Raw genomic sequence first — 22776 nt, 5'->3', positions numbered from 1 at the left:
TACACAATTCATGCACATGACAAATAGGCTATAAAACGGGGAAGAACACAAAAAGACACACACTGTAATATCATTAACATCTGACAACAGAGGCGGCATTAATCCAAGGCTGCTTCTCATTGGTGGAAAAATATGGAATCAGATGACGTACTAGTTCCGGGTTTCTAGGTCCTGAGAAAAGGTAACTCTCGGTCATTTGTGGGCTGAGACGCGACTGGCTGTGTTTTCACCGCTCAAGGTAAGAAAATCCACACAAGGCTGTCAGTTTAAGCAGAGTATCACTCGCTAGCTTTCCACCGTAATCTCATTACTGCCTTTATCCCTTTGTAGATTTGTGTTGGGGTTAATTCATGCGGGCAGTTTTGAACGGGCTTGTTTCTAGCTCACGTTAAGTGTTACATCCTCAGTTAGCTGACGTGAATCAACCGTTGCTCAATGATCCGATGTAACAGCGGCAGCGTGGCGGCTTTTGTCATCATGTCTACTGCCATCCCGCTCCTCAGCCATTGTCAAATAACTGCCATAAACGTAGTTATAACTGGGCTGGATTCCCCTCACGGTTCATGCTCTTTGAAAGATCAATCAAAGCTGATAAACAGTGGTTTTATGCGTTAAATTTAAACACAGACTGTTTTATGATTTAAGGCGTAACGCGGTTTAACACGTTGGAAGTCAGAAAACGGCACTACCCACAAGTGAAATCCGACATTTCCTGGTGTATTTGCGTAGTTTATATTGGTTACATTACATCAGCAGTTTCCAAAATAGCTATTTTATGTTGCCATGGAAATGATTTTTCCATGTCAGTGGCTCTCAAAGTGGGGTTTGGGGACTCTCAGTAGTCCTTGATGGGGTTCTCGGGGGTCCCCAGCTAAAATAAGGATAATTTATTGTCACTATAATTCTGTCCATAACTAACACAGTGTGACTATGCTGGTCATGGGTTTCATACATTAACTAACATTAAAAATCTTATCAGATGGGGGGGTCTGTGGTCTAATTTGTGCCGGTTTAGGGGTCCTCGATGATGTGGAAAGGGTTGAGAACCACTAATTCATGTTCTGTGTATTGATATATCATAGATTTGGCTACCAATGTAAGGCTAATACGTCATGTTGAGTTTATAATACCAGTGCGTGTCTATTAGGATACAGATGTACCACAATATTTGAATGTTCAGGCACACCAATGTGTTGCAAATGAAATGATTTTAATGTGTCCATGAATAGAATCGTACTCTGGAGTACATCCAGGCAGTTTTCTCTTTCAAAACACAGGCTTGTGACGTGGATTAGAGCTATGATTCACTGGAAAGGTGAATCACACCACACTGCATATTTGTAAAGTGAAGCTATTGGAAAAGGTACTGCAGCTTGCATCACTACAGACAGAAATGCGATTTATCATCAGTTTGGTAATATAGTTACGTAGATACATGTTCCATGAAGAAAAAGTGGAATATTCTCTCTGATAATGTTAAAGTCATATCTTACAATGTCTGTTCTGACAGTGAGTGTTGATTTCCTCAATGACTTTGGTTAATTCAGTTTGAACTGCTCCATCCAATCAATCAATGAGTCAATCAGTGTATTTGTCACATGTAATCATATAAGGTACAGTCTTCCTGAGCCTCTCAGTGCTGATCTGATGTATTCTACACCTTCTTCCCAACCGCAGCAGTGAGAAAGGCATTTATCCAGGTGGTTGGGATCCTAAAAGATTCTCTTAGTCTTATTCTTGAAGTGTGAGGTTATTAGTGAGCTCAGCTTGCCCCAGAGTGACCTTTCGCTGACCACCGAGTGGGGTGAGCCTCTACAGTACTGTCATTGGTTATCATCCTCTTCAGTTAACTGAAAGGGCTGTGGTCATTGGACAGTGGCCAGACTGATCAGAAGGGACCTGTCTCTACTCTGTTTCATCCCTCTGTGATCTCCACAGAAAACCAGCCCACTTTTTTTTACTGAAAGACAGACAGGTGTTTGAACATTACAAGGGAAGGAGGGGACTGCATTGTTGAACACACCCTCCCAGGAGGTCTTTTATTTATTTATATATAAATATAATTGAGCATGGAAAGCTGACAGACTTCCAGAGACTGTTTTGGTACAGAGCAGGAAAGAGGAGGGTCTCTAAAACGGTGAGTGAGTAAATTCTCTCACAGCACTTATGAGTCAGCATTGCACATTTGTGGGTGAGAGGAGCTAATCAGGGGATTGATTTTAAGTTACGGTCAGATAGAAATAATAATAGATATTCAGTAATCTGTGCATTTTCTGGTTTCCAGACATTTGCTTTGTCAGTTTTTTTTTATAAAGTAATGTGCAACTACACATCCTGATTTTACCAAACAGCTTCCTCTTTTAGACAACTGTAGGCATATGACTTATATTTGGAGTGAAAAACAATCCAGACTTTTTTTTTCTTTTTTTCTTGCTTTTGCTGTTTATCTTGTGAAATGATTTCATTTTGATATTTATTTCATTAACACACATTTTCTAATGCTGTTTTCTGTTTTATTCCTACTGTAGGTGTAACATTTAGGTGACAGTGGACCAGACATTCTCGAACTACAGTTGTGAGATTCTTAAGGATTCCTTATTAGACACAATTTTCCTTTACGCTTCAAACATCATCCTAGTCTTACCCCTCACTGCTGCTTGATTCCCCTCCCCAAAATACTCCTCCTAAGAACAGTATGGGTGCCCAGTCAGACTCTTTGCTCCAGTCTGTCGTCCTCTTTCCAATCCACCTCCTGGTATGGCTGTACTCTGTCCTCTCCTTCCTGCCCTGGTACTACATCACTGGTGCTGGGACGAGGAAAGCTCTCTCCAAGCGGATCAAGGCCCGCTCTACATCAGGCCACACTGAGGGACCGTACCGCTCTGTGGACCACTTCGACTCCCTGGCCAAGGAGGACTTCCCAGGCAAGGACACGCTCGATAAGTTGTTTCAGCATGCTGTGCAGCGCTTCGGCCATGCGCAGTGTCTCGGCACCAGAGATGTACTGAGTGAAGATAATGAGATACAACCCAGCGGTAAAGTATTTAAAAAGGTAACAATGCTTCTTCTGCATTTATTCATTTTTATTTAAGTATGTTTGTGAAGCCAGAAATGTCTAATGAAACAACTGACTCCTTCTCCCTGCTAGCTGATCCTCGGGGAGTATAGATGGATGTCCTACAATGAATTGGATTCTATAATCAGTCAGTTTGGCAGTGGATTGGCAGCTCTCGGGCAGCAGCCCAAAAGCACCATCGCAATCTTCTGTGAGACCAGAGCAGAGTGGATGATCACTGCCCAGACCTGCTTCAGGCACAATTTCCCATGTGAGTACATTACAGTATGCACAAGTTGCTGGGCTACAATGTGTGTAAATAAAGTAATAACTGCTGTTCTATGTGTGTTTGTATGTTCACTACAGTGGTGACATTCTACGCCACACTGGGAGAGGAAGCTATTGCATATGGACTGAATGAGACAGGAGTCACACATCTAGTGACCAGCGTGGAATTACTGGAAACTAAACTAAAAGTGAGCCTGACAGCATGTAATCTGAACCGCTCCCTGACTAACAGAAGCAACGCTAATGACATCATAAGATCTCCATTTGGGGCTAAATGAGCATTAAAGTTGGTATGCAGATGCATTGTAAATTACTTTAACCTCGTGCAAGCTTCTGTGGCCACGTGGATAAATATGAGCACATCTGTTAAGTTGTGTTTTAAATTCGATTAGAGACTATTACTATGTGAATGCTTCTCAATGTTAGGGTATACCTACATTTTCAAGCTGTGGTTTTCCTAGGACAAGTAAAATTCTTTTTGGTAGTTATTTTGAACATATGACTGTCAAGACCTTTTCAGTTTGGTACAACAAAATGCCGTCTGTGTCAAGACAGAGTAAATGTGAGAAAGAAGTTGCTGTATATGAGCTGAGTGTATTTTTTTTTATCTGCATTTTGCTAGAATCAAGATAAGAACAGGAAGTTGACGAGTGACTGTAATATGTAGTTTAATACCTCATAATAATATGATACCATCTGAAACAGACTTGCCAAGCTCCTAATTTCATATTTTTGACCGTTGACACACACACACACACACACACACACACACATTGAAACCCCATTGCTCAAACTGCTGCCCATTATAAAGATTATATCAGTGAATACACTTTTTAAACATACTACTTCTGTATTAAAGCAAATCGTGTGATTTCCTGTTTTCTGTTGTGACACCATCTTTGTCCCATGTCTTCTGTCCAGAATGTGCTTCCACAGATCCCAAAACTGAAGCATGTGATCTACGTGGACCAGAAGAAAGTGACCGCAGAAGGCTACCCAGCAGGACTCTCTCTCCACAGCATGGAAGCTGTACGAGAGCTGGGAGCCCTGCCTGAAAACAGTGCGTATTGCTCTGTCTCATTTTCGGTTGAGCCTCTGTTGAGCCTCCTTTTTGTAAAATACAGGAATTTAAAAAAAAAAGTCTCACACATAACTTTTAAAAAACGCTTTGTTTTGTAGTGGCAAGGGAGATTGTGAAGCCCCAGCCTTCTGACCTGGCTGTGGTGATGTATACCAGTGGCTCTACAGGCATACCCAAAGGAGTCATGATCGTCCACAGTAACCTGATTGCAGGAATGACAGGCCAGTGTGAACGCATCCCTGGACTCGGGTGAGTTCAACTGCCGGTTGCCGTTCTGAATATGTTGTAATACAATATAACGTGTACGACACTCCCTGTGTTCTTTCCATTTTCCAACTAGGTAGCCTAACCCTAACCACCATATCTCTCTGACTTACAAAATATGTAAACACATAAAAGCACACTCCCAAGTAGATAGCGGTAGAATTGTTCATGATAGATTGGTGGCAGAGGCAGAACAGCTACCACCCACCAGAATATGCTCACATTTATATTAAATGTTACTTCCTACAAAAAGCCACGGGGCAACTTTTTGAGTGTGGTTACTTGTGTGAGATTTGTGAAATAAGGAACAGAAAAGATGTAGTAGCTGCTGGCTCTAACCTTTACTTTCTACTTGTGTTCTGGCAGGCCTAATGATACTTACATCGCTTATCTGCCTCTGGCTCATGTTCTGGAAATGACGGCAGAAATCTCCTGTGTCACATACGGCTGTCGGATCGGATACTCTTCCCCCCAGACCTTGTCAGACCAGGTAACGCCCACCAGCAACACAGCATTATGTTGTACCTGTCATTGTCTACGCCATATTTTAGGGGTGTCAAACATGCGGCCCGTGGGCCAGATCCGGCCCGCCAAGGGGTCCAATCCGGCCCACTTTCCTTATTCCTCCCTTCCTTCCATCTTCCCTTCCTTCCTTTGTCTTCTTTTTCTTCTTTCCTTCTTTCCTTCCTTCCTTCCATCTGTCCTTCCTTCCTTCTTTTATGTATTTTTCCTCCTTCCTTCTTTCCTTCTTTCCTTCCATCTGTCCTTCCTTCCTTCTTTCCTTCCATCTGTCCTTCCTTCCTTCCTTCTCTCATGTCTTCTTTTCCTTCCTTCCTTCCTTTCTTTCTGTCTTCTTTTTCTTCCTTTGTTCTTTCCTTCCATCTGTCCTTCCTTCCTTCCCTCTTTCATGTCTTCTTTTCCTTCCTTCCTTCCTTCTTTCCTGTCTTATTTTCCTACCTTCCTTCTATCTGTCCTTCCTTCCTTCCTTCCTTCCTTTCTTCCATCTTTTTAATGATCCAGCCCACGTGAGATTAAATTGGGCAGTGTGTGGCCCTTGAATGAAAATGAGTTTGACACCCCTGCTATATTTCTTTGTAATGTAGCCGGGTGCATTTATTAATACTTCTGTCCATTATTAGAATTAGCCTAATCAGTGTTGCAGTTCAATGTTAAGAATGACATTAACAGTTTTTTTCCCCCGCTCCTTTTCAGTCCACTAAGATAAAGAAAGGAAGTAAAGGTGACTGCTCTGTGCTCAGACCTACACTGATGGCAGCTGTACCAGTAAGATTACTATTACATCATTTATTTTTTTCCATGATGCACTACTCTTTCTTCACCCACCTGTTTTGTCAATCTTACGTATATAACATGTTTGGTTTTTGTTTTCTTCTCCTTAAAAAGGAAATTATGGATCGCATAAACAGGAACGTGATGAGCAAAGTGCAGGAAATGAGTTTCATTCAGAAGACGCTGTTTACCCTGGGCTACAAATATAAACTGGAGCAGATCAAGAGAGGCTATGACGCACCGCTCTGCAATGCGTAAGAAACCACTATTTCTCTTTCATCACCCCGCAGGTGAAATGCAATTCTGTTGTTTTCCCTTTAAAATCAGACACAGAGAAACAGGTTAGACTCCACACTTAAAAAAACAACAAACATTAAGAGGTGTAGGCGTTCGCTCTTCTCATGTGGGCGCATCTCTTTGTCTTTTGCAGCCTTTTGTTCGGGAAAGTGAAGAAACTGCTGGGGGGACGGGTGAGGATGATGTTGTCAGGAGGAGCCCCGCTGTCATCAGCCACTCAGAGATTTATGAACGTGTGTTTCTGTTGCCCCGTGGGCCAAGGTTACGGCCTCACTGAAACCTGTGGAGCAGGAACCATCACAGAGGGTAAGACGAGGAAAAAGTGTAGAGTAGACGTAGAGCGTAAAGGCAGGAAATGAATAAGAAAGTCATGAACGTATTGTTTATTTTTTTAGTTGTGGACATCAGCACTGGTCGTGTTGGAGCTCCTCTCATTTGCTGTGAGGTTAGACTCAGAGACTGGGCTGAAGGTAAGTCTGATAAAACACGCCGGTACCTGCAGAATTAAAAGTATTTTTTAATAGCAGGGTAATTATGGGTTTATTTTACTACTTCCTGCTTCATCTCAGGTGGCTACACCAGCAACGACAAGCCAAACCCTAGAGGGGAGATCCTGATCGGTGGCCCCAATGTAACCATGGGTTACTACAGGAATGAAAGCAAGAACCAGGACTTTTTTGCGGATGAAAAAGGTCAGAGGTGGTTCTGCACTGGAGATGTTGGAGAGATTTACCCCGATGGCTGTCTACAAATAGTAGGTGGGTATTCAACGGCTGTCATCTGATGGTGCTCCTAAAAAAAAAAAAAAGGCTGTTACGTGCTTAATTTCATGGCACAGATGTGCAGCCAGTGTGGTTGTGTCTTCTGACAGGAAAACTGTTTGTACTTGATAAGAAAGCACAGTTGTGGTGATCATTTTGTTTTGTCATTTAGACCGGAAGAAGGACTTGGTGAAACTGCAGGCTGGGGAATATGTGTCTCTCGGTAAAGTGGAGTCCGCTCTGAAAAACTGCTCACTCATCGACAACATCTGTGCTTACGCAAACAGGTGAGAAAATCACCAGATGTAAGCAACGTCCAGGGTTGCCTCACGTCAATGATGTCAGATATTTGTCTATCTCAGCCCTTTTTAAAAACATTTTGTCAGCCCTCGGGGATACACACAAACGGAATGTAAATGTAACCTTACCACAACGCTTCTTTAAGCAAACAAAAACTAGTTTTCAGCCAAAAAGTGCTGAAATGTGTGATAGATGGTCACAGCTGGCTAAACATCAGTTCAGTGAACTCCTCCCTGCATGCTCTGCATCATTGCCGTTACATTTTAATACACAAACGCACACACTGTCCCGACCACTGACCCAAAAATCAGCTGTTTCCCAATAGGTGACATAACTTGTGTTTCCAATTAGACAAACTGTCCCCAATTCACTGATCTTTACTTTGAAATTTGGCCCTGAACGTAGCGCCTATCACAGACAGACAGCTTACACCTCTAGTGAAACTTCAACCTCTTTCAGTATTGACAGTTTTAATCTGACTTCAACTACTTCACTATCGAACTGTGACTTCAGCCTTTTTACTAGTCGTCAACCCTATTTCTTATGTTCGTCCCTGCAGTGAACAAAACTACGTGATCAGCTTTGTGGTTCCCAATCAGAAGACCCTGACAGGACTAGCCAAACAGAGAGGCATAGAGGGACCATGGGAGGAGATCTGCACTCACCCAGAAATGGAAAGAGAGGTTCTGAAAGAGATCAAGGAGGTCGCTGTAAACAGTAAGAGTTCACTGTCATTTCATGATATAAATATGACTGTGTTAGATTGTATTGTCTTTATCAACATTGCTGTACATGTGATATACTGGCAAAAAAAAAAAGGCAAGTCATTCATTGCACTATACCGTCTTCTGTTCCTTCTCTTTTTCATCACTGTAGTTAAACTCCAGCGGTTTGAGATTCCAGTTAAAGTTCATCTGAGTCCAGAGCCGTGGACCCCTGAGACAGGCCTCGTCACAGATGCATTTAAACTGAAGAGGAAAGAGCTGAAGAACCACTATCTCCACCACATAGAGAGAATGTACGGAGGCAAATAACTGTTCCAAATTAACCCGAGAGTCTCTGTTACAACCATAATCACTGTTTTTTTGATCTGTAAATAATTGCTCCAGTGACCCATTGGGGATTTTATGCTGTTTGTGCACCATCGGCGTACAAAATGAAATGACTCGAACAGAAAGGCTGAAGCTATAGATAGTCGTAGCTGTCGATCCATCCGTGCTGCTTTATATTATTGTCCATGTGTAGAACCGTAGAGAAGTTTCTATTGTCAGAGATGCAATGTTAAGTTGTGAGAAGGGTCCGAAACCATTACAGCACTCAACTGCCATCCACTCAAGTCTGTTTGCACTTTGTTTTGTTGCTGAGAGAGAGAGAGAAAAAAAAAGTATCGCTGTCCTCCATTTGTTGCTGATGCTTTGTTGTTACTTCCATTGAAATATTAACATTTGTAATTATCATGGAGGCTTGTAATGTTCATTTTGTAAAGTTGGAGTAATGATGTTACTGTGCCTTCAGACTGCAGCACTAGTATAGTCAAGCAGAAGACGATGGCATCCAGCTGAAAAGTTTACGCAGTAGTTTTAAATAAAATAGCTTTGTTGCCATGTTAAAGTTTACTTGGAGCTTTAGGAAAATACTCCCACTGGATACAGACATGAGTCATAGAGGTTGTAACTTGTGTAAGTTGTGATCATGTCTGTTTATCCACATAATTTATTCGGGCCAATGTTGTTTTATTTATACTTTTTCTTTTTTTGGTGTCAGTTTATTCTGAAAGCAAGACCAAAATGTGTAAACATTAATGACTCAGGAAGATAAACAAATGTTTTAATATATGAAATTGTCCAATAGTAGGTCGCTCGTACAGAAAGCTCTTTAGCCAGAATTCTTGTGGGCGCCTTATTTATTCAAGAGGGAGCACGCTGAACCACTTACTAACTGCTAAAAAAGCTTTTGACGCAGTAGCTACAGTCAGAACTGGCATACTGTAATACCGTGCATATTTTACCTCAGTTAACAGTTCAATGCACAATTTGGTAATAAAAAGGATATTGAAGTTAATTCTGTTCATTTTAATATTAGGAGTGTTTTTTTTAATGTATTTTTCAAAGTGTTGTGTTAGTAGATTTGCATTCATAAACCTTTAAAGATGCAGACACTGACAGTCACTTTACAGTCGGTTGTTCCGTGATCCCATTTGTATTTATTACTCCATGATCACAGGCCTTGTTCAACATTTCTTGAGAATAAACATCTTATTCTGTGTTGTATGACGTGTTGACTTTATTACAAAAATATACAAATAGACAAAAAAAAAACTGGCATCTTAAGGGAAATGAGGAATGAGTCTCAGCTATTCCAGTCTTGAAAACGAAAACAGTCACTAGCAATCTTCCAAACAGGCTGGTCAGTGTTGGGTGAAGCCTGAGCTGTTAAAAGGAAGTTCTGGTTGAAGAAGCGCTGTTTGTTCCCTTCAAATTTGACAATCCCACCAGTCACCACCAGCAGTGTGGTCTGGCCTTGGGTTGCTTGTTCTGCAAATGAAGAACGGGAGATTGATGCTGGATTAACACGCCTTTACTAGGACGTCACATGTTTAAATTATGAACCTCATTCACCCTTTCATTAAACTTGATATGAGTAATGTCCTTCTTCACATTAAGTACACTCCACATACAGCATTTGAAGATCATCCAGTGCACTTCACTAGGTTTTGATTTGAGACAGATCCACTACTAACCGTGAACTGGTTGACAATCTAGTGTATGAACTTGGAACTCGCTGGATGGCAGGGACTCAAAAAACTCTCCCAGTGCATCCTGTCCAGACACAGCATTTCCATTCCACACCAAGGTTGCCTTGTCCAGGTAGAGCCGGGTCAGGTTCTGATACACAAGAGACAGTATATAATGACAGTTAGTTAAACAATGACAAGATATGAAAGCAGAACTGTGCTGTACTATCCAGTGCAGCCAAAACATTTTTAAAGATCCCTTCCACTCAAAAATGTGTTGTTTTTTTAATTGTTCCTTCCACTGAATGTTTAAGCTTCAATATGCAGAATGATTTATGTGCAGAGTTTTACAGCAAAAGGCTGCTTTCACATGTATCTGCTCCAAATGGAAAGTTTCTCTGTTCTCATTGAAAATCCCATTTTAAGGGGTGGGCCTAGGTGCAGATTTGTAACATCACATATACATTAGGAAGCCAATTCTACAACAACAGGAGTAACTACGTTTTATAATTCAGAGAAGATAACTCACCCTCCTTTTCTTATCCATGCAGTCATAATAAATGTTGACAAACTCTTCTGAATATCTGCATGACTGGTCCACATGGGTCCGGAAATCCTGGAGTGACAACCATTTATTTAAACGATGGTCATGATCAAACAAAGTCAGCAAATAAAGTGACGTTAGTATAAAGCATGAGTGTGTTATGTCAATAGCTGCTGATTTAACACATTATAATACTATAAAAGAGACGGCGAGAGTGGGCTTGTACCGATCTTGCCCGAGTTTTTCGACTTCATTTCACTTTTCCATGTCGGAGGTCATAGTTTTCAGAGTACAAAGGCTTGTAGCATAATAAATAGTTGTTAAAAGCGCACATTGGAAGCTAGTTCATGTTAGCAACATTGGCAACATTGTTTTATCCTATTGGTTTCAACCTTATATTGAAGGTTAAATTACAACTTACCAGCGTGGTTGCCATTCGGACAAATATATATGTATAAATTGCACTAAAAACTGCTGTCAGAAGTGTATTCTGGAGTCTTTTGAATCATCTATCTTTGTTTTACACGATGTTGTGTCGGCGGTACTGAGTGCATTACTTCCTCCGGTCACCAACTGTACCTACCAAAATAAAATGTTGACATCACAAATGCAATGAAAGCAGTGGTTTTAGACTTCTGAATCACTTTCCACGTGTGCTTAATTTTTACTAATTCAAATAGAATAATGTTTGAATCGATAATCAGATGAAAACTGCATGATAATTTGTTATCATTATCAGGCGGGGTCAGAGATGGAGTTTTAATCTGAAGAGGGAAAGTCGACCCGTGCGGAAGTAGAGTTCATAATTTCCTGAGTCATTGCCCTGGTTCAAATCTGAAACGAAACAACTCAGAAGGATCCTCAATATAGGCTGTATTATACATTTTCTTTGATATTTAAAGTATACTCAAAATGGAGGGTACCGTATCAAACGTGGAAGTGTGTAACTTTGCTTACACGGGGAAATTTGAGGATTTAAAACAGTGTATCCTGTCAGATAAAACGCTTGCCTGCAAAACAGACCAGGTAAGTAAATTAGCTGTTGTACATCACACAGCAAAGCCTCAGGGGATTTGTTTGTGTTATGCCAAGTGAAGCAGTCTTGTTTTAATCCTCGACTTATGTGTAATTATTTCAGGACCGTAGAACCGCGCTGCACTGGGCTTGTTCAGCTGGTCACACAGATATTGTGGAGTTTCTGTTGGACCTGGGAGTGGACGTCAATCTACAAGATGATGTAATCCTGCTGGTTCTGACACAATGCTACAAAATGTTTTCAAGTGGTCTAAAAACAAGGTGCTGCTAGAGGGTGATCCAGTTTTTAGTCGTCTGAGGTGGTGGAGGGATGACAATTAATATATATATATATATCAGATATAATGCAGTCCTTAGTATGGCTGCAACTAATGACTATATTCATAATAAATTCATCAGTTTATTATTTTCTCAATTAATTAATTAATTGTTGGATTTATGAAATATCACAAATGGGTGAAAAATGTTGATATCCATCACCCAAAGCCCAAGATGAAACCTAAATATCCTCTTTAGTCCCAAGCAACAGTCCAAAACCCTGAAATGTTCAGTTTATTATCATGGAAGACGTATCTAACCAAGTCCATTTCAGCATATAAAAAGTCTCAAAATGATCTAATTGATTATTAAAATAGTTGGTGATTAATTTTCTCTTAGTTGACATATTGATTAATCAGCTAATCATTTTTAGCACTAGTCATTAGAGCAAGACCGATATATCAGTCAACCAATATTATCGGCCGATATTGACCTATTACAGATATATCAGTATCATATATGTTTATAGTTCAGTAGTAAATTATCATGGCCTCCATCACATATCTTTATCACAAGTGTTTGAAACCACATTGCAAAAATTGTGTGTTTTATATACATATTCTGTGTATATAAAAGATTATTGGCCGATATATCGATATCAGAATTTTTTACTACCTAATATCGGTATGGGTATTAGCCACAAGAATTCATATCACTATAACACAATGTGGACTAAACATATAGAATTATCACCTTTCTAAAACTGTCTCTTTCTCCCATTGCACAAATGAACATTTTGCCATGTAAAGGAATTGTCATAACAGTTTTTTATGTCAAAGTTTACATGAACATGTAGGGAATGGTATTTCATTGTTCTGCTGATATCAAATAGAAATAAATATAAATCATAGTATCACAATGTCATAGTCTAGTCTAGAACATGAACAGACATGATATTCACGTATCTCCTCTCTGTTTATGAAACGTCTACATGTGATGTGTCATTTCCCAGGCTTCATGGACCCCCCTTCACATCGCAGCGTCTGCAGGCAGAGAGCAAATAGTGAGATCTCTAATATCAAAAGGGGCACAGCTGAATTCAATCAATCAAAACGGATGCACCCCCCTGCACTATGCTGCCTCAAAAGACAGATATGAGGTAAATGGCTGATATTTTGACTCTCATGCTTGTTATTGTTTCTTTAATGTGTTTAAAGTAGCTCTATACATATACAGAGACATCTCATTTGTGATTAGATTTCCAATATGTACATCTAGGTAGGTTAATTGTTTTTTTGTTTTTTACAATTAAAGATACATTTAATATTTTAGAATAAAAGCATTATCTTAGAATAGGTCACCTTAGCATTATCACATCTGAACCTAAAGCTACCCTTATTAGGGAATGCACATCCTGTACTGATTTTATTAAGGCTTTACTCTTTCATTTACCATATTTGGAACCAAAATATATTTAACATCAGGGGTTTTCAAAATGTGAGACTGTGGGCCTCCCCTCAAGAAAAATACACCCCCTCACACTTCAAGTTTCAATCTATTCCCTAATGTCTATAGGATCATTACTATGTTATTTAACCTCATAGACACTCAATAATTGAGCCTATAGTTGCTGTTTGACATAACTTCAGGTATTAGTTTCTGACTCTGTGAAAGTGGGTAAAACATTAAAATTCCCCAGAATGACTCTCTGAAATGAATCTCTGAACAATCACTGTAACTAAATCACACACACATTTAGGCTATTCTATGTGATCTCCCTTTGATAACTTATATAATAACTAATGTACTATTGAAACAGTTTAAAGCCTCTCTGGGGAGGCGTGCTTCACACTTTGAAACCCTCTACTCTCCATGATGCTGACGGTGATACCACAAAGTGAAGTGTGAAATGCTCTAAGGGAAATGTGAAATGAGACCTATGTGTAAGAAAACCACACAGAGGGTAGAGTTGGTGTACAACTGGGCCAACATAACTTTACCTTCACACGCTTTGTTTCCTAACCAGTTACTATGATTTCTCAAAAACGTAAAGCAGGGTCCAAGTCATTGCCACACTGGTAGTTACAGTGTCATTGCTTTCTCATACTGTGATAAAATGACTTAAATGGACATGAAAATAGTTTAAAAGTTTCATCAATGTGCACACTCATCTCCACAGTGATTGGTTGACAAGTGACTGTGTCAGTCAATGAGTAAAGCTAGATTTCATAAATGAAACAAGGTAAAACATTTAATCATACTGTAGATTGCATCTGAAAAACAGTATCTACTCAGCTTCATTCATTAATCTGTTGACTCTTTAATGTACAATTAAACTGTCAAAGTGTAACAAGTGTATTTTGGCATGATGCTGACAGACAGTAGTTGTATTACAAGTTCATCAATGCCAAACTGCTTTTTTCTGCTAGAGAATAGTGTAAACTGTTACTCATGGTGTTATCATATTGTTTTAATATTTTGAAACCCTGAGTGATTCCTCATTTCTCCCATCAAAATATAATCTACAAAGTTCATTATTGTTGAATTTTCCCAAACTCACGCACCTTCTGAACTACCTTTAACTTCTACTATCTGCTACCTACTTTTAGAGATTGCACTGTGAATTAGTTATAGACCAAAGATGTATGAATCCTACAGTTAGGACTCATATGCCCCTTATTTGTAGGAGTCTGAAACTGCTTTTATCCTTCACATGTGTCGTAATTATGTCCCCCAGACTTGTATTAAAATATTATTGTATTCAATCAATTTAGCTAACATTTTTCTAACCTTTGACATTTTCCCTTGGCTGTTAGATGACAAACAACATTAGGTTAACAGTACCTAGTTGTAAAAATCCTAGAAAAGGTGAGTCACCTCCCTCCTGGGTATCCTATGCTCTTGGGACTATAGACCTTCCCAGGAGGGAAATCTGTAATTAAACCTTCACCTGCATCAAAATCAAGCAATTAGCACGCAGTTGAACTGCACTACTTTAGCTGATTCAACCAGACTTTAAGCTTCCCGACAACCTTAAACAGCAGCTACTGATTTCATACTACATGCTCACCCGAAGCAGGTTTTGAGTATGTGGTTTGTTCAAACTAGAAAAATTGGGAGATTAAAGATACTGTAAAAGGTCAGCTTGCGTGTTAACAAAACGTTTGATTTGAGATTGCCGTTGATATACACTTGTTCCACAATACAGTGAAAGAAAAGAGAAGAGCTACTCACAGTTGCTAAAAATAGAGATAAATTACAGATAGTGGCAGATATGTGGCAGATTGAGGAAGATAATGGAAATTTAGAAAGACAAATTAAATCTTTGAAAAATGTCCTCTGTGTGAAGTTTAATTGGTATTGGCACTCCAGAGAAAGAGTTTTTTCTAGTATATATTTATTATATATCAAGTGCAAAAACATTAAACTATCACAGTTAATATATAGTATTCTGTATAAAATGACTGTTTAGTATGGAATGGGTATACAGAAAAGGACTTTGCTGTCCTTGCAGTACACCTCCCAACACTGCACAGGATGACAATGTGCAGAAAGTAACACTAGACAACTCAATTGTTAATAGTTTAAGACATTTATTTTCATTTTATTTTTAGATCAAACTGACATTATATCCCCTACTGTCAGGGACTCAAGTTTGGTTTAGTCTCACTTCCTGAGCAGGCTGCAGAATCTCTAGTATCCATTGTGACGGGCCTTTCCCATATCAACAGAGAAGGATGTGAAAACTTGTGTTTCATTTTAATGAGACGTCACTGATTTTCCAAGCAGACTTCTTCTCAGTGACTTGTCAGTAATACAGTTCTCCTCCTTCATAGATTGCCCTCCTGTTGCTGGAAAATGGAGCAGACCCCAACGCCACAGATAAGCTGGAGTCCACTCCGCTTCACAGAGCGTCCGCCAAAGGCAACTACCGCCTCATCCAGCTGCTTCTCAAACAGAGTGCCTCAACCAACATCCAGGACTCACAGGGCAACACAGCACTGTATGTGTTTGTAGAAGTATTTGTCAGATACAATATTTCACATACAGTTGTAAGGGGAAAACTGTGGGTTAAAATAAACAAACACATATCCCTAAAGAGCTAGTTCATACGAATTTTAAAATAAATTTAAAAATCAGTTATTTTTGCACATAGTTTTTACTTCCACCATAACACTCTGTAGGTGAATTAAATGTAGTATGTGGTCATGTAGAAATACATTAGAAACCTCAGCTCAGAATTCTTTTATATACAATTCTGAATGATTTTTTTCCTCCAGCCACCTGGCGTGTGATGAGGAGCGTGTCGAGGCAGCCAAGTTGCTGGTGGAACATGGGGCCAGTATCTACATTGAGAATAAGGAGGAAAAGACCCCCCTGCAGATGGCCAAAGGCGGTCTGGGCACTCTACTTCGTCGAATTGTGGAGGGCTGATGCGTTTACTGACCCTCAGGTCATGTTCCAGCTAGAATCCACACCATCTAAGATACATCACGAGAACTCTCATCCCTGTCAATTCTCCTTGAATGGCCTGGTGTGACTCAGTCAGATTGGTGACGAGTGGGAGATGAAACAGTGTGCGGGAGAATCGTGGGACTATACTGCATTCCTTCTCAGCTCCTTGGATAGGGTACTGAAGATGCTCAGACCTTAGGCCTACAGGTCTGACCAAAAACACTCTCTACTGCACTAAAGAGCAGTCTGTCTAACACTGCAGCCTGTTTTTCATGAAGTTTGAATTGTTGTAAAAATTACTAAATAAAAATCAGTGTTCAGCCTGTTAAAGTCTGGTTTATTGTTGTACATGAAAACGGATATGTTTGCCATCGGTCTTTTAACCTATAGAGCTATAGTTGCTCTCTGTAAGATGTGAAGAAAGTCAAAACTCCAGTAACACTTGTAGTATAGGAGAACTTTATTAATGGATGACTATGATGAAAGCCAAGCCAAGTCTGTTAATACAAATTCTTCTATACTATAAAAGTGTGGCTGGAGCTTATTCACTTTTGGAAAAAGGTGAAGTTGTGCCAGAAACCTCCACCCTGTTTCTACAGCTCTGTAAGGTGTACAATTTTTCCTCCATATGTGTTATTTGTCTGGCTCATTAGCTTGTTCAGGTTCTGTATGAAGAGTATCAGCAACTTTTACTCAAAGTATAGTTTGCACAAGTACAATATTTTCCTCATGAATGCTTGAGTATAACTCAAAGTATACTGAAGTGCTCCTCAATGCCATGTGGCGGTCGTAATATTGAACCATTCAGTGAAGGTTTCTGTGGGAAACCCCACCTAAACCCCGCGAAAGCAGTAGTGGGTGCCCTGACGTCAGGAGGGTGGTCATCTGGGGTGCGCATATCATGGTGCGCACCGGAGCCTCGCCTGTCTGTGCTTTCCTTTTCCAGGAAGCGAGGTCACGTCAAATAAACAGTCTCTTTAATAAGTGGATTCTCCTGTGGCAGGTGGTCGCACCAAAAACTGCCTGAAATTAAAGATTGGAGAGGTGGACAATTAAGGTAACATTGAAGTTTTGAAATAATAGTTGGTTATGTAGCATTTTGAACTGACGTTTTATTGAACAGCTAAGCTAACTGAGCTAGCTAACGTTTGTAGTTAGCTTGTGTTAGCGCTAACTACATATATTTTCGTAATAACAGTCAACATTTTAGCTCAAGAGCACTGATGGAAGTCCAAACACATTATTTTTTATACCTAAGCGGGTTTTAGCCCTTGATATAGGTCTATTCGTCTAACTGCTGAACAAATGTAGTGTGTGTTTGGTTAAGTGTCAAGTGTCAAATGCGAGCAGTCGGGGACTTTAAGCAGCGTTGCTTATCAGAAACTATGTGGCTGTTGTGTCACTATTGTCTAACGCAAAGCTGCGCGACCTTTCTAGAGTTTGCGGGGCCAGTCCCTACAGTCAACCGTAGAAATATGTGGGAAAACATGATGTGTTTTTTCTGCGTTGCGCCTTGCTATATCACATGGTTAAACACCTCTGACGCCATGCAACAACGCCAGCTGTTTGGGGCGAATTCAGATCCAGCAGATATCTTCACAAATACGACATATTGTCCTCTCTCCTCATGCCTTTTAACACACATTTAAATTGGTATAGATTTGGTGATTGACAGTCCAAAGACCACAGCGTGACTCCCTTCATCATCCTAAAGATAGCAGTATATCAATAAAGAGTTGCTTAATCAGTGTTGATGTAGTTACTGTGCTTGCAAGATAAGTCTCATATATCAAGGAGTGATATTGCTTCATTCCTTGAGATTAAATTCTAAGCTTATAGTTTAGTTGACATCAATAGTTGATAGATAATAGATATTTTCCACTATATAAGTTCTGCTACACATATGGTGGGTCTACTTACGTTCAGTACAATAAACAGTTTAGGATGATAACAACCTCAAAGGAAAATATGTATAAGATGGAGTGTGTCATGTTTCCCATGATTTACTGTTTCTTATTAAAATATTATACCACAGCTCCACAATGCAGACCTTGTATACTTTTATGTCTGTAAGACCTATTTGATTATCAGTGTGTGTCTCCTTGTCTTATAGCTTCCTTGTTTCCTTTGGAACAGTCTGTGTTTTTGGATCGCAAAGGGATACACCCTCTGCAATACGAGCGTATTACATTGTACTGAACCTTTAGACAGCCTTGCCACTCCTGTGCCCATCCCTCACATGGAACACCCAATGGCTCCATGTGATTACAGTGTGGCTCCCTCTTAAAGGCACCATCACCCTCTAAGAACTAAAATTTACCAATCAGCTTTCATGTACCAGGCGCAGCAATTTAATTGTCTCTTTTATTATTTACCATTTTTTAACCCTTTGGAAATAATTCCAAGTGTATAGTTGGGCATTAGCCGCTTTGTTTACTTGTTAAATGCTAACAAATGTAGGAAAATTTGATTACTCTGAAATGATTAAAAATTTTTAGAGCATTAACTTTATTTCAAACTGTACACTTAATATCTACAACCATTTTTTTCATTTCTGTTTTATCTACAGGCATTCTGTCCATCAAGTCAGTCCACTCAGCAGTTTTCTGCCTTAACCTAACATGTCTGATCTCAGACAAGACGGTGACTTAGACACAGACCATGCGGAGGATTTCTCCCTGATAAACAGTCGCCTGGACTCGTTCCGTGGCTCTGGTCTGGCCCAGCAGGTGTCAGCTGAACGATTGGCCCGGGCCGGCTTCTACTTCACCGGCCATGCCGACCGTGTTTGCTGTTTCAGCTGTAAGAAGACAGTGGAAAACTGGTGCAGGGGAGACACACCTGTAGAGAGACATAAAGAGGTATTCATAATGTAAAAGGAATGTGATAAACATTTCAGTTCTCACTGCCTTCCAAATACCTACTTCATACTGTCGCTCTGTTACAGGTTTCCCCGTCATGCAGGTTTCTAAGCTGCACGCACCGTACCAATTTGAATAACACACTGACTAATGGTACCACATATAATGAAGAAGCAGAAGACATGGAATATCGTTTGAGAACAGGAGAGGTTGTCGATGAGTCCACCTACCCAATGGTTCCTCACATGAGGAGTGAGGAGGCCCGGCGTCAGACCTTCTCTTCTTGGCCCTTTACTGCTCCTGTGAGACCCAGAGATCTAGCCGAAGCCGGCCTCTACTATTCAGGAGAGAGCGACCGGGTGCAATGTTTTTGCTGCGGTGGCATGCTGGGTGGCTGGGAAGCAGGGGATACCGCTTGGGGAGAACACACCAAACATTTCCCCCACTGCTTCTTCATCCTTGGCCACGATGTGGGCAACATCCCATTTCAGGGGGGTACAGAGGAGGAGGAGGGAAGCAGAAGACGAGGCGCAAGCTCTCATGTCCATATGGGGAGTTATGAAGAGAGGTTTGGTAGCTTTGCAGGTGTCCAGCATCCTATTGACCATGAGACGCTTGCCAGGGCTGGCTTCTACAGCACAGGTAAAGGGTTGATTAACACTCAAAAACTTAAACGATTTACATTTCTCTGACATTTAATCGTAGCTCTGAAAGTAGGCATGTCTTAATGTTGTGTGCCCTTGCAGGGACAGGAGACAGGGTTTTATGTTTCTGCTGTGGTGGAGGTGTAAAAAGCTGGCAACCTGAGGAAGACCCATGGGAAGAACATGCCAAACACTACCCTGGGTAAGAACAACTATGATTCTCCCTTTTTAAGTATTTTATCTATTTTTCTGTATACAGGTATTTAATTTTGTTTATACAATTTCATTACCTTTTCTTTGTTGTAAATCAGATGCAGATTCTTGTTAGCGGAAAAAGGACAAGAATTTGTCAACCGCATCCAGCTACAGGGCCCACGACGAAATGGAGCTGTAAGTATTCAGTGCATTGACAAATACCTGAGTACTTGGGTTGCTGTTTATTTTATCAACTAATATAATTTTGTAAAACTCATGTAAACAAGAAACTGTATTTCTTTAACCAGGATAAGGGCTTTAAGAAACCTGTTGAGCAAGGCATTTCTGGGCCAATGGCATTCATATTTCAACAAAAGAATTCCCACACACTGACAAAAAAGTCGTAGAAGAGGCATGGGATGCAAAGGAATCCATTTGTTTCATGCTCAAAAACGAGCACAGGGAAAAAATTTGAAAAAAACAAAATGAAATGTTTCAGTCAAAGGACCATTGTCAAGTTGTGGAGATGATGGTGTCCAATCTTTGGGTTCAAGAGCTCAAACTTATTCTTACCAATATAAGGTTAAACTTGATTTCTAAATGTTTTTGTATGTGACACATAATAAAAAGTTTGATTATGATGATACTAACAGTGATGCAACCTTGTATACTAAATATTTTAATTCAAAATGTATCTGAAACTTAAAATATATGGATTTTGTCCTCATTTCTTATATCAAAGTTGTTTTAAGAAGGGCTTCCTTTGCAGCAAGTATGGACAGTATGAATAATTTCAGCAACTACTAATTTGCAAATGTGGGCTTGAACAGAATGTTTTAAAGCAGACTTGAAAAATGTGAACCTGTCCTTTTTACAAATGGCACAAATGGGAATTTTGTTTTTGGTCAGACACATTGAAAAAGAATGCATGCTTGCAATGTTTAAATAAAATTGCTTAGTACTGTAATGTTTGTTGTACATTTTTTGACTATGTGGAAAAATTAGTAATCAAAGATGATGTAACCTGTAGTGATGTCACTCATGCTTTTATTTTTACTGACATTATTCTGTAAATAAATATGTTTGTTTTCAGACTTCAAGTCATCAGAATGGATTTTCAGGAGATAGAAATGGTAAATTTCTACCTGGAGAACATTACATTATATATTATATAAAAATTAATTAAAATAAGGACTTGTATATACTGATGTTTCCTCTTCATGTTCAGAGGTGCTGCGGTCTGCCATGGCTCAGAAGGCCATAGAGAGGGGTCTGGATCCCAGTGTGGTGGAGAAGACCATCTTGGAGAAGATCAGCAGGACGGGCACAAGCTACTCCACCCTGGAAGCACTTATGGAGGATTGCAATAACAACATGCCAAAGAGCGATGCCATGACAACGGAGCAAGGTACTTTAACTCCTGGATGCTAAACCATGTTCAGGGCACACATCAATAATATAGTTGATTACATTAAAAAAGTCTAAGGAGCAGACACATTTTGATATTTTACTTTTTTTCCAGACGAGGACCCACTGGCGGAACTACGAATGCTGCAGAGGGAAAAACAGTGTAAAGTATGTATGGACAGAGATATTTGCATTGTCTTCATCCCATGTGGTCATCTGGTCACTTGTAGGGAGTGTTCAGAATCACTCAGCAAGTGTCCAATCTGCTGTGGAGCCATAACACAGAAGATCAAGACTTATGCGACTTAAGGAAATCACAGACTCTTGCCAAAATTTCAGTGCTGCTTTCTCACTATCCTTATTATATTGTATTTTAATATTGATTGTAGATAGCCTGTAATATATTTAAGGATGTTGTATGTATGAGTTTGAGAATAAAAGAATTAATAAATGTCACAACAAAACACTATTTTCACAATCACTGACATGGTAAATAGTTGTAAATATTGAGATCATATGATATTATAAATTGCTTATGTTGATATTCTAGGTCTATTATGAGTACTACAACCTGTAATTACACACAACAGGACAGTAACCATTTTCTTACCAGAGGTGCCTTTCTCTAAGTTAATGTACTAATTTTATTTTGGGCATTTTGCACAGTTTAATTAAACTCGAAATTGGATGTAATACTGGTTTCATACACTAATGTGCGCTGCTCATCTTGTCTGGTGTATTGTTTTATTTTTCTCGATGTGTGCAACTCTGTAAAAATATTTTAGATATGTATCAGTAAACCCATTAATACTTACAGTTGACAAAATAGGGCCTGCAATTAATCAGTGTGGTGTGAAATCCTTTTTTCCATTCCATTATGCAATCTATTGTTTCATTCAAGAGTGAATAAATCTTTTCTAATTGGACTTTGAATGTTTTTGTTTAATTACTATTATGTTTGCTTTTTTTTAAAAAAAACTAAATCTGGTTGGGGGTGAAAAGCAAAGAAAAAACATTTTATTTTTCTTGCTATATAACATGATCATGCTATCAGCTAGAACCTTGTACATATTCTTTCAAAAAGATTTTAGTAATTTAAAATATTTGTTAACAGTTTGCAAGCATGAAAAAAGGGAAGAAGGCAAGAAAAAAGTTAGATTAAAAAGTCATGTAGATATCTTCATGACTTTGTTCTTCTTTTTTAAACTCTAGTGTAAGGATAAAAAGATGTGTAGAGGGGTTAGGTCGCCAAAGTCACCTTTTCTAAAAGCTCTAAAAGCCATATGCCACAAATTTGATTTGTGGCA

The 22776-nt window shown here is 39.6% G+C and overlaps 4 protein-coding genes across 5 annotated transcripts; 3 read left to right on the top strand and 1 right to left on the bottom strand.

The window, feature by feature from the left end:
- The first annotated feature begins 205 nt into the window (after positions 1-205).
- Positions 206-8380, top strand: acsl4a (acyl-CoA synthetase long chain family member 4a). Of its 2 annotated transcripts, XM_053323916.1 has the most exons (15): positions 206-238; positions 2529-3052; positions 3149-3326; positions 3422-3531; positions 4265-4403; positions 4523-4673; positions 5055-5178; positions 5901-5972; positions 6093-6232; positions 6409-6581; positions 6671-6745; positions 6845-7033; positions 7209-7323; positions 7896-8053; positions 8213-8380. In XM_053323916.1, the coding sequence occupies exons 2-15, from the start codon at positions 2696-2698 to the stop codon at positions 8368-8370; spliced, it is 2139 nt and encodes a 712-aa protein (XP_053179891.1). In that variant the 5' UTR covers positions 206-238; positions 2529-2695; the 3' UTR covers positions 8371-8380. The 2 variants fall into 2 exon arrangements, with proteins under 2 accessions (XP_053179891.1, XP_053179890.1); XM_053323915.1 differs by lacking the exon at positions 206-238 and having other exon boundaries at positions 2406-3052.
- Positions 8381-9570: 1190 nt separating this feature from the next.
- nxt2 (nuclear transport factor 2-like export factor 2) lies at positions 9571-11157 on the bottom strand. Its single transcript, XM_053323917.1, has 4 exons — positions 11036-11157; positions 10600-10686; positions 10077-10221; positions 9571-9870 (listed from the first exon to the last, which is right to left on the bottom strand). Exons 1-4 carry the CDS (start codon positions 11048-11050, stop codon positions 9686-9688), a joined length of 432 nt encoding a protein of 143 aa, XP_053179892.1. The 5' UTR covers positions 11051-11157; the 3' UTR covers positions 9571-9685.
- A 261-nt stretch (positions 11158-11418) lies between these two features.
- On the top strand, positions 11419-16686 carry psmd10 (proteasome 26S subunit, non-ATPase 10). Its single transcript, XM_053323920.1, has 5 exons — positions 11419-11640; positions 11753-11851; positions 12920-13066; positions 15744-15910; positions 16188-16686. The coding sequence occupies exons 1-5, from the start codon at positions 11527-11529 to the stop codon at positions 16339-16341; spliced, it is 681 nt and encodes a 226-aa protein (XP_053179895.1). The 5' UTR covers positions 11419-11526; the 3' UTR covers positions 16342-16686.
- A 596-nt stretch (positions 16687-17282) lies between these two features.
- On the top strand, positions 17283-22395 carry xiap (X-linked inhibitor of apoptosis). The gene is made up of 8 exons (XM_053323815.1): positions 17283-17419; positions 18932-19223; positions 19310-19865; positions 19970-20069; positions 20179-20257; positions 21156-21195; positions 21291-21470; positions 21585-22395. The coding sequence occupies exons 2-8, from the start codon at positions 18984-18986 to the stop codon at positions 21776-21778; spliced, it is 1389 nt and encodes a 462-aa protein (XP_053179790.1). The 5' UTR covers positions 17283-17419; positions 18932-18983; the 3' UTR covers positions 21779-22395.
- The last annotated feature ends 381 nt before the right edge of the window (positions 22396-22776 follow it).

Source organism: Scomber japonicus, chromosome 8 (assembly GCF_027409825.1).
Source record: "Scomber japonicus isolate fScoJap1 chromosome 8, fScoJap1.pri, whole genome shotgun sequence".
NCBI classification, from domain to species: domain Eukaryota; kingdom Metazoa; phylum Chordata; class Actinopteri; order Scombriformes; family Scombridae; genus Scomber; species Scomber japonicus.
The sequence above is the reverse complement of the archived record's forward strand: the minus strand, read 5'-3'. Positions and strand labels throughout refer to the sequence as shown.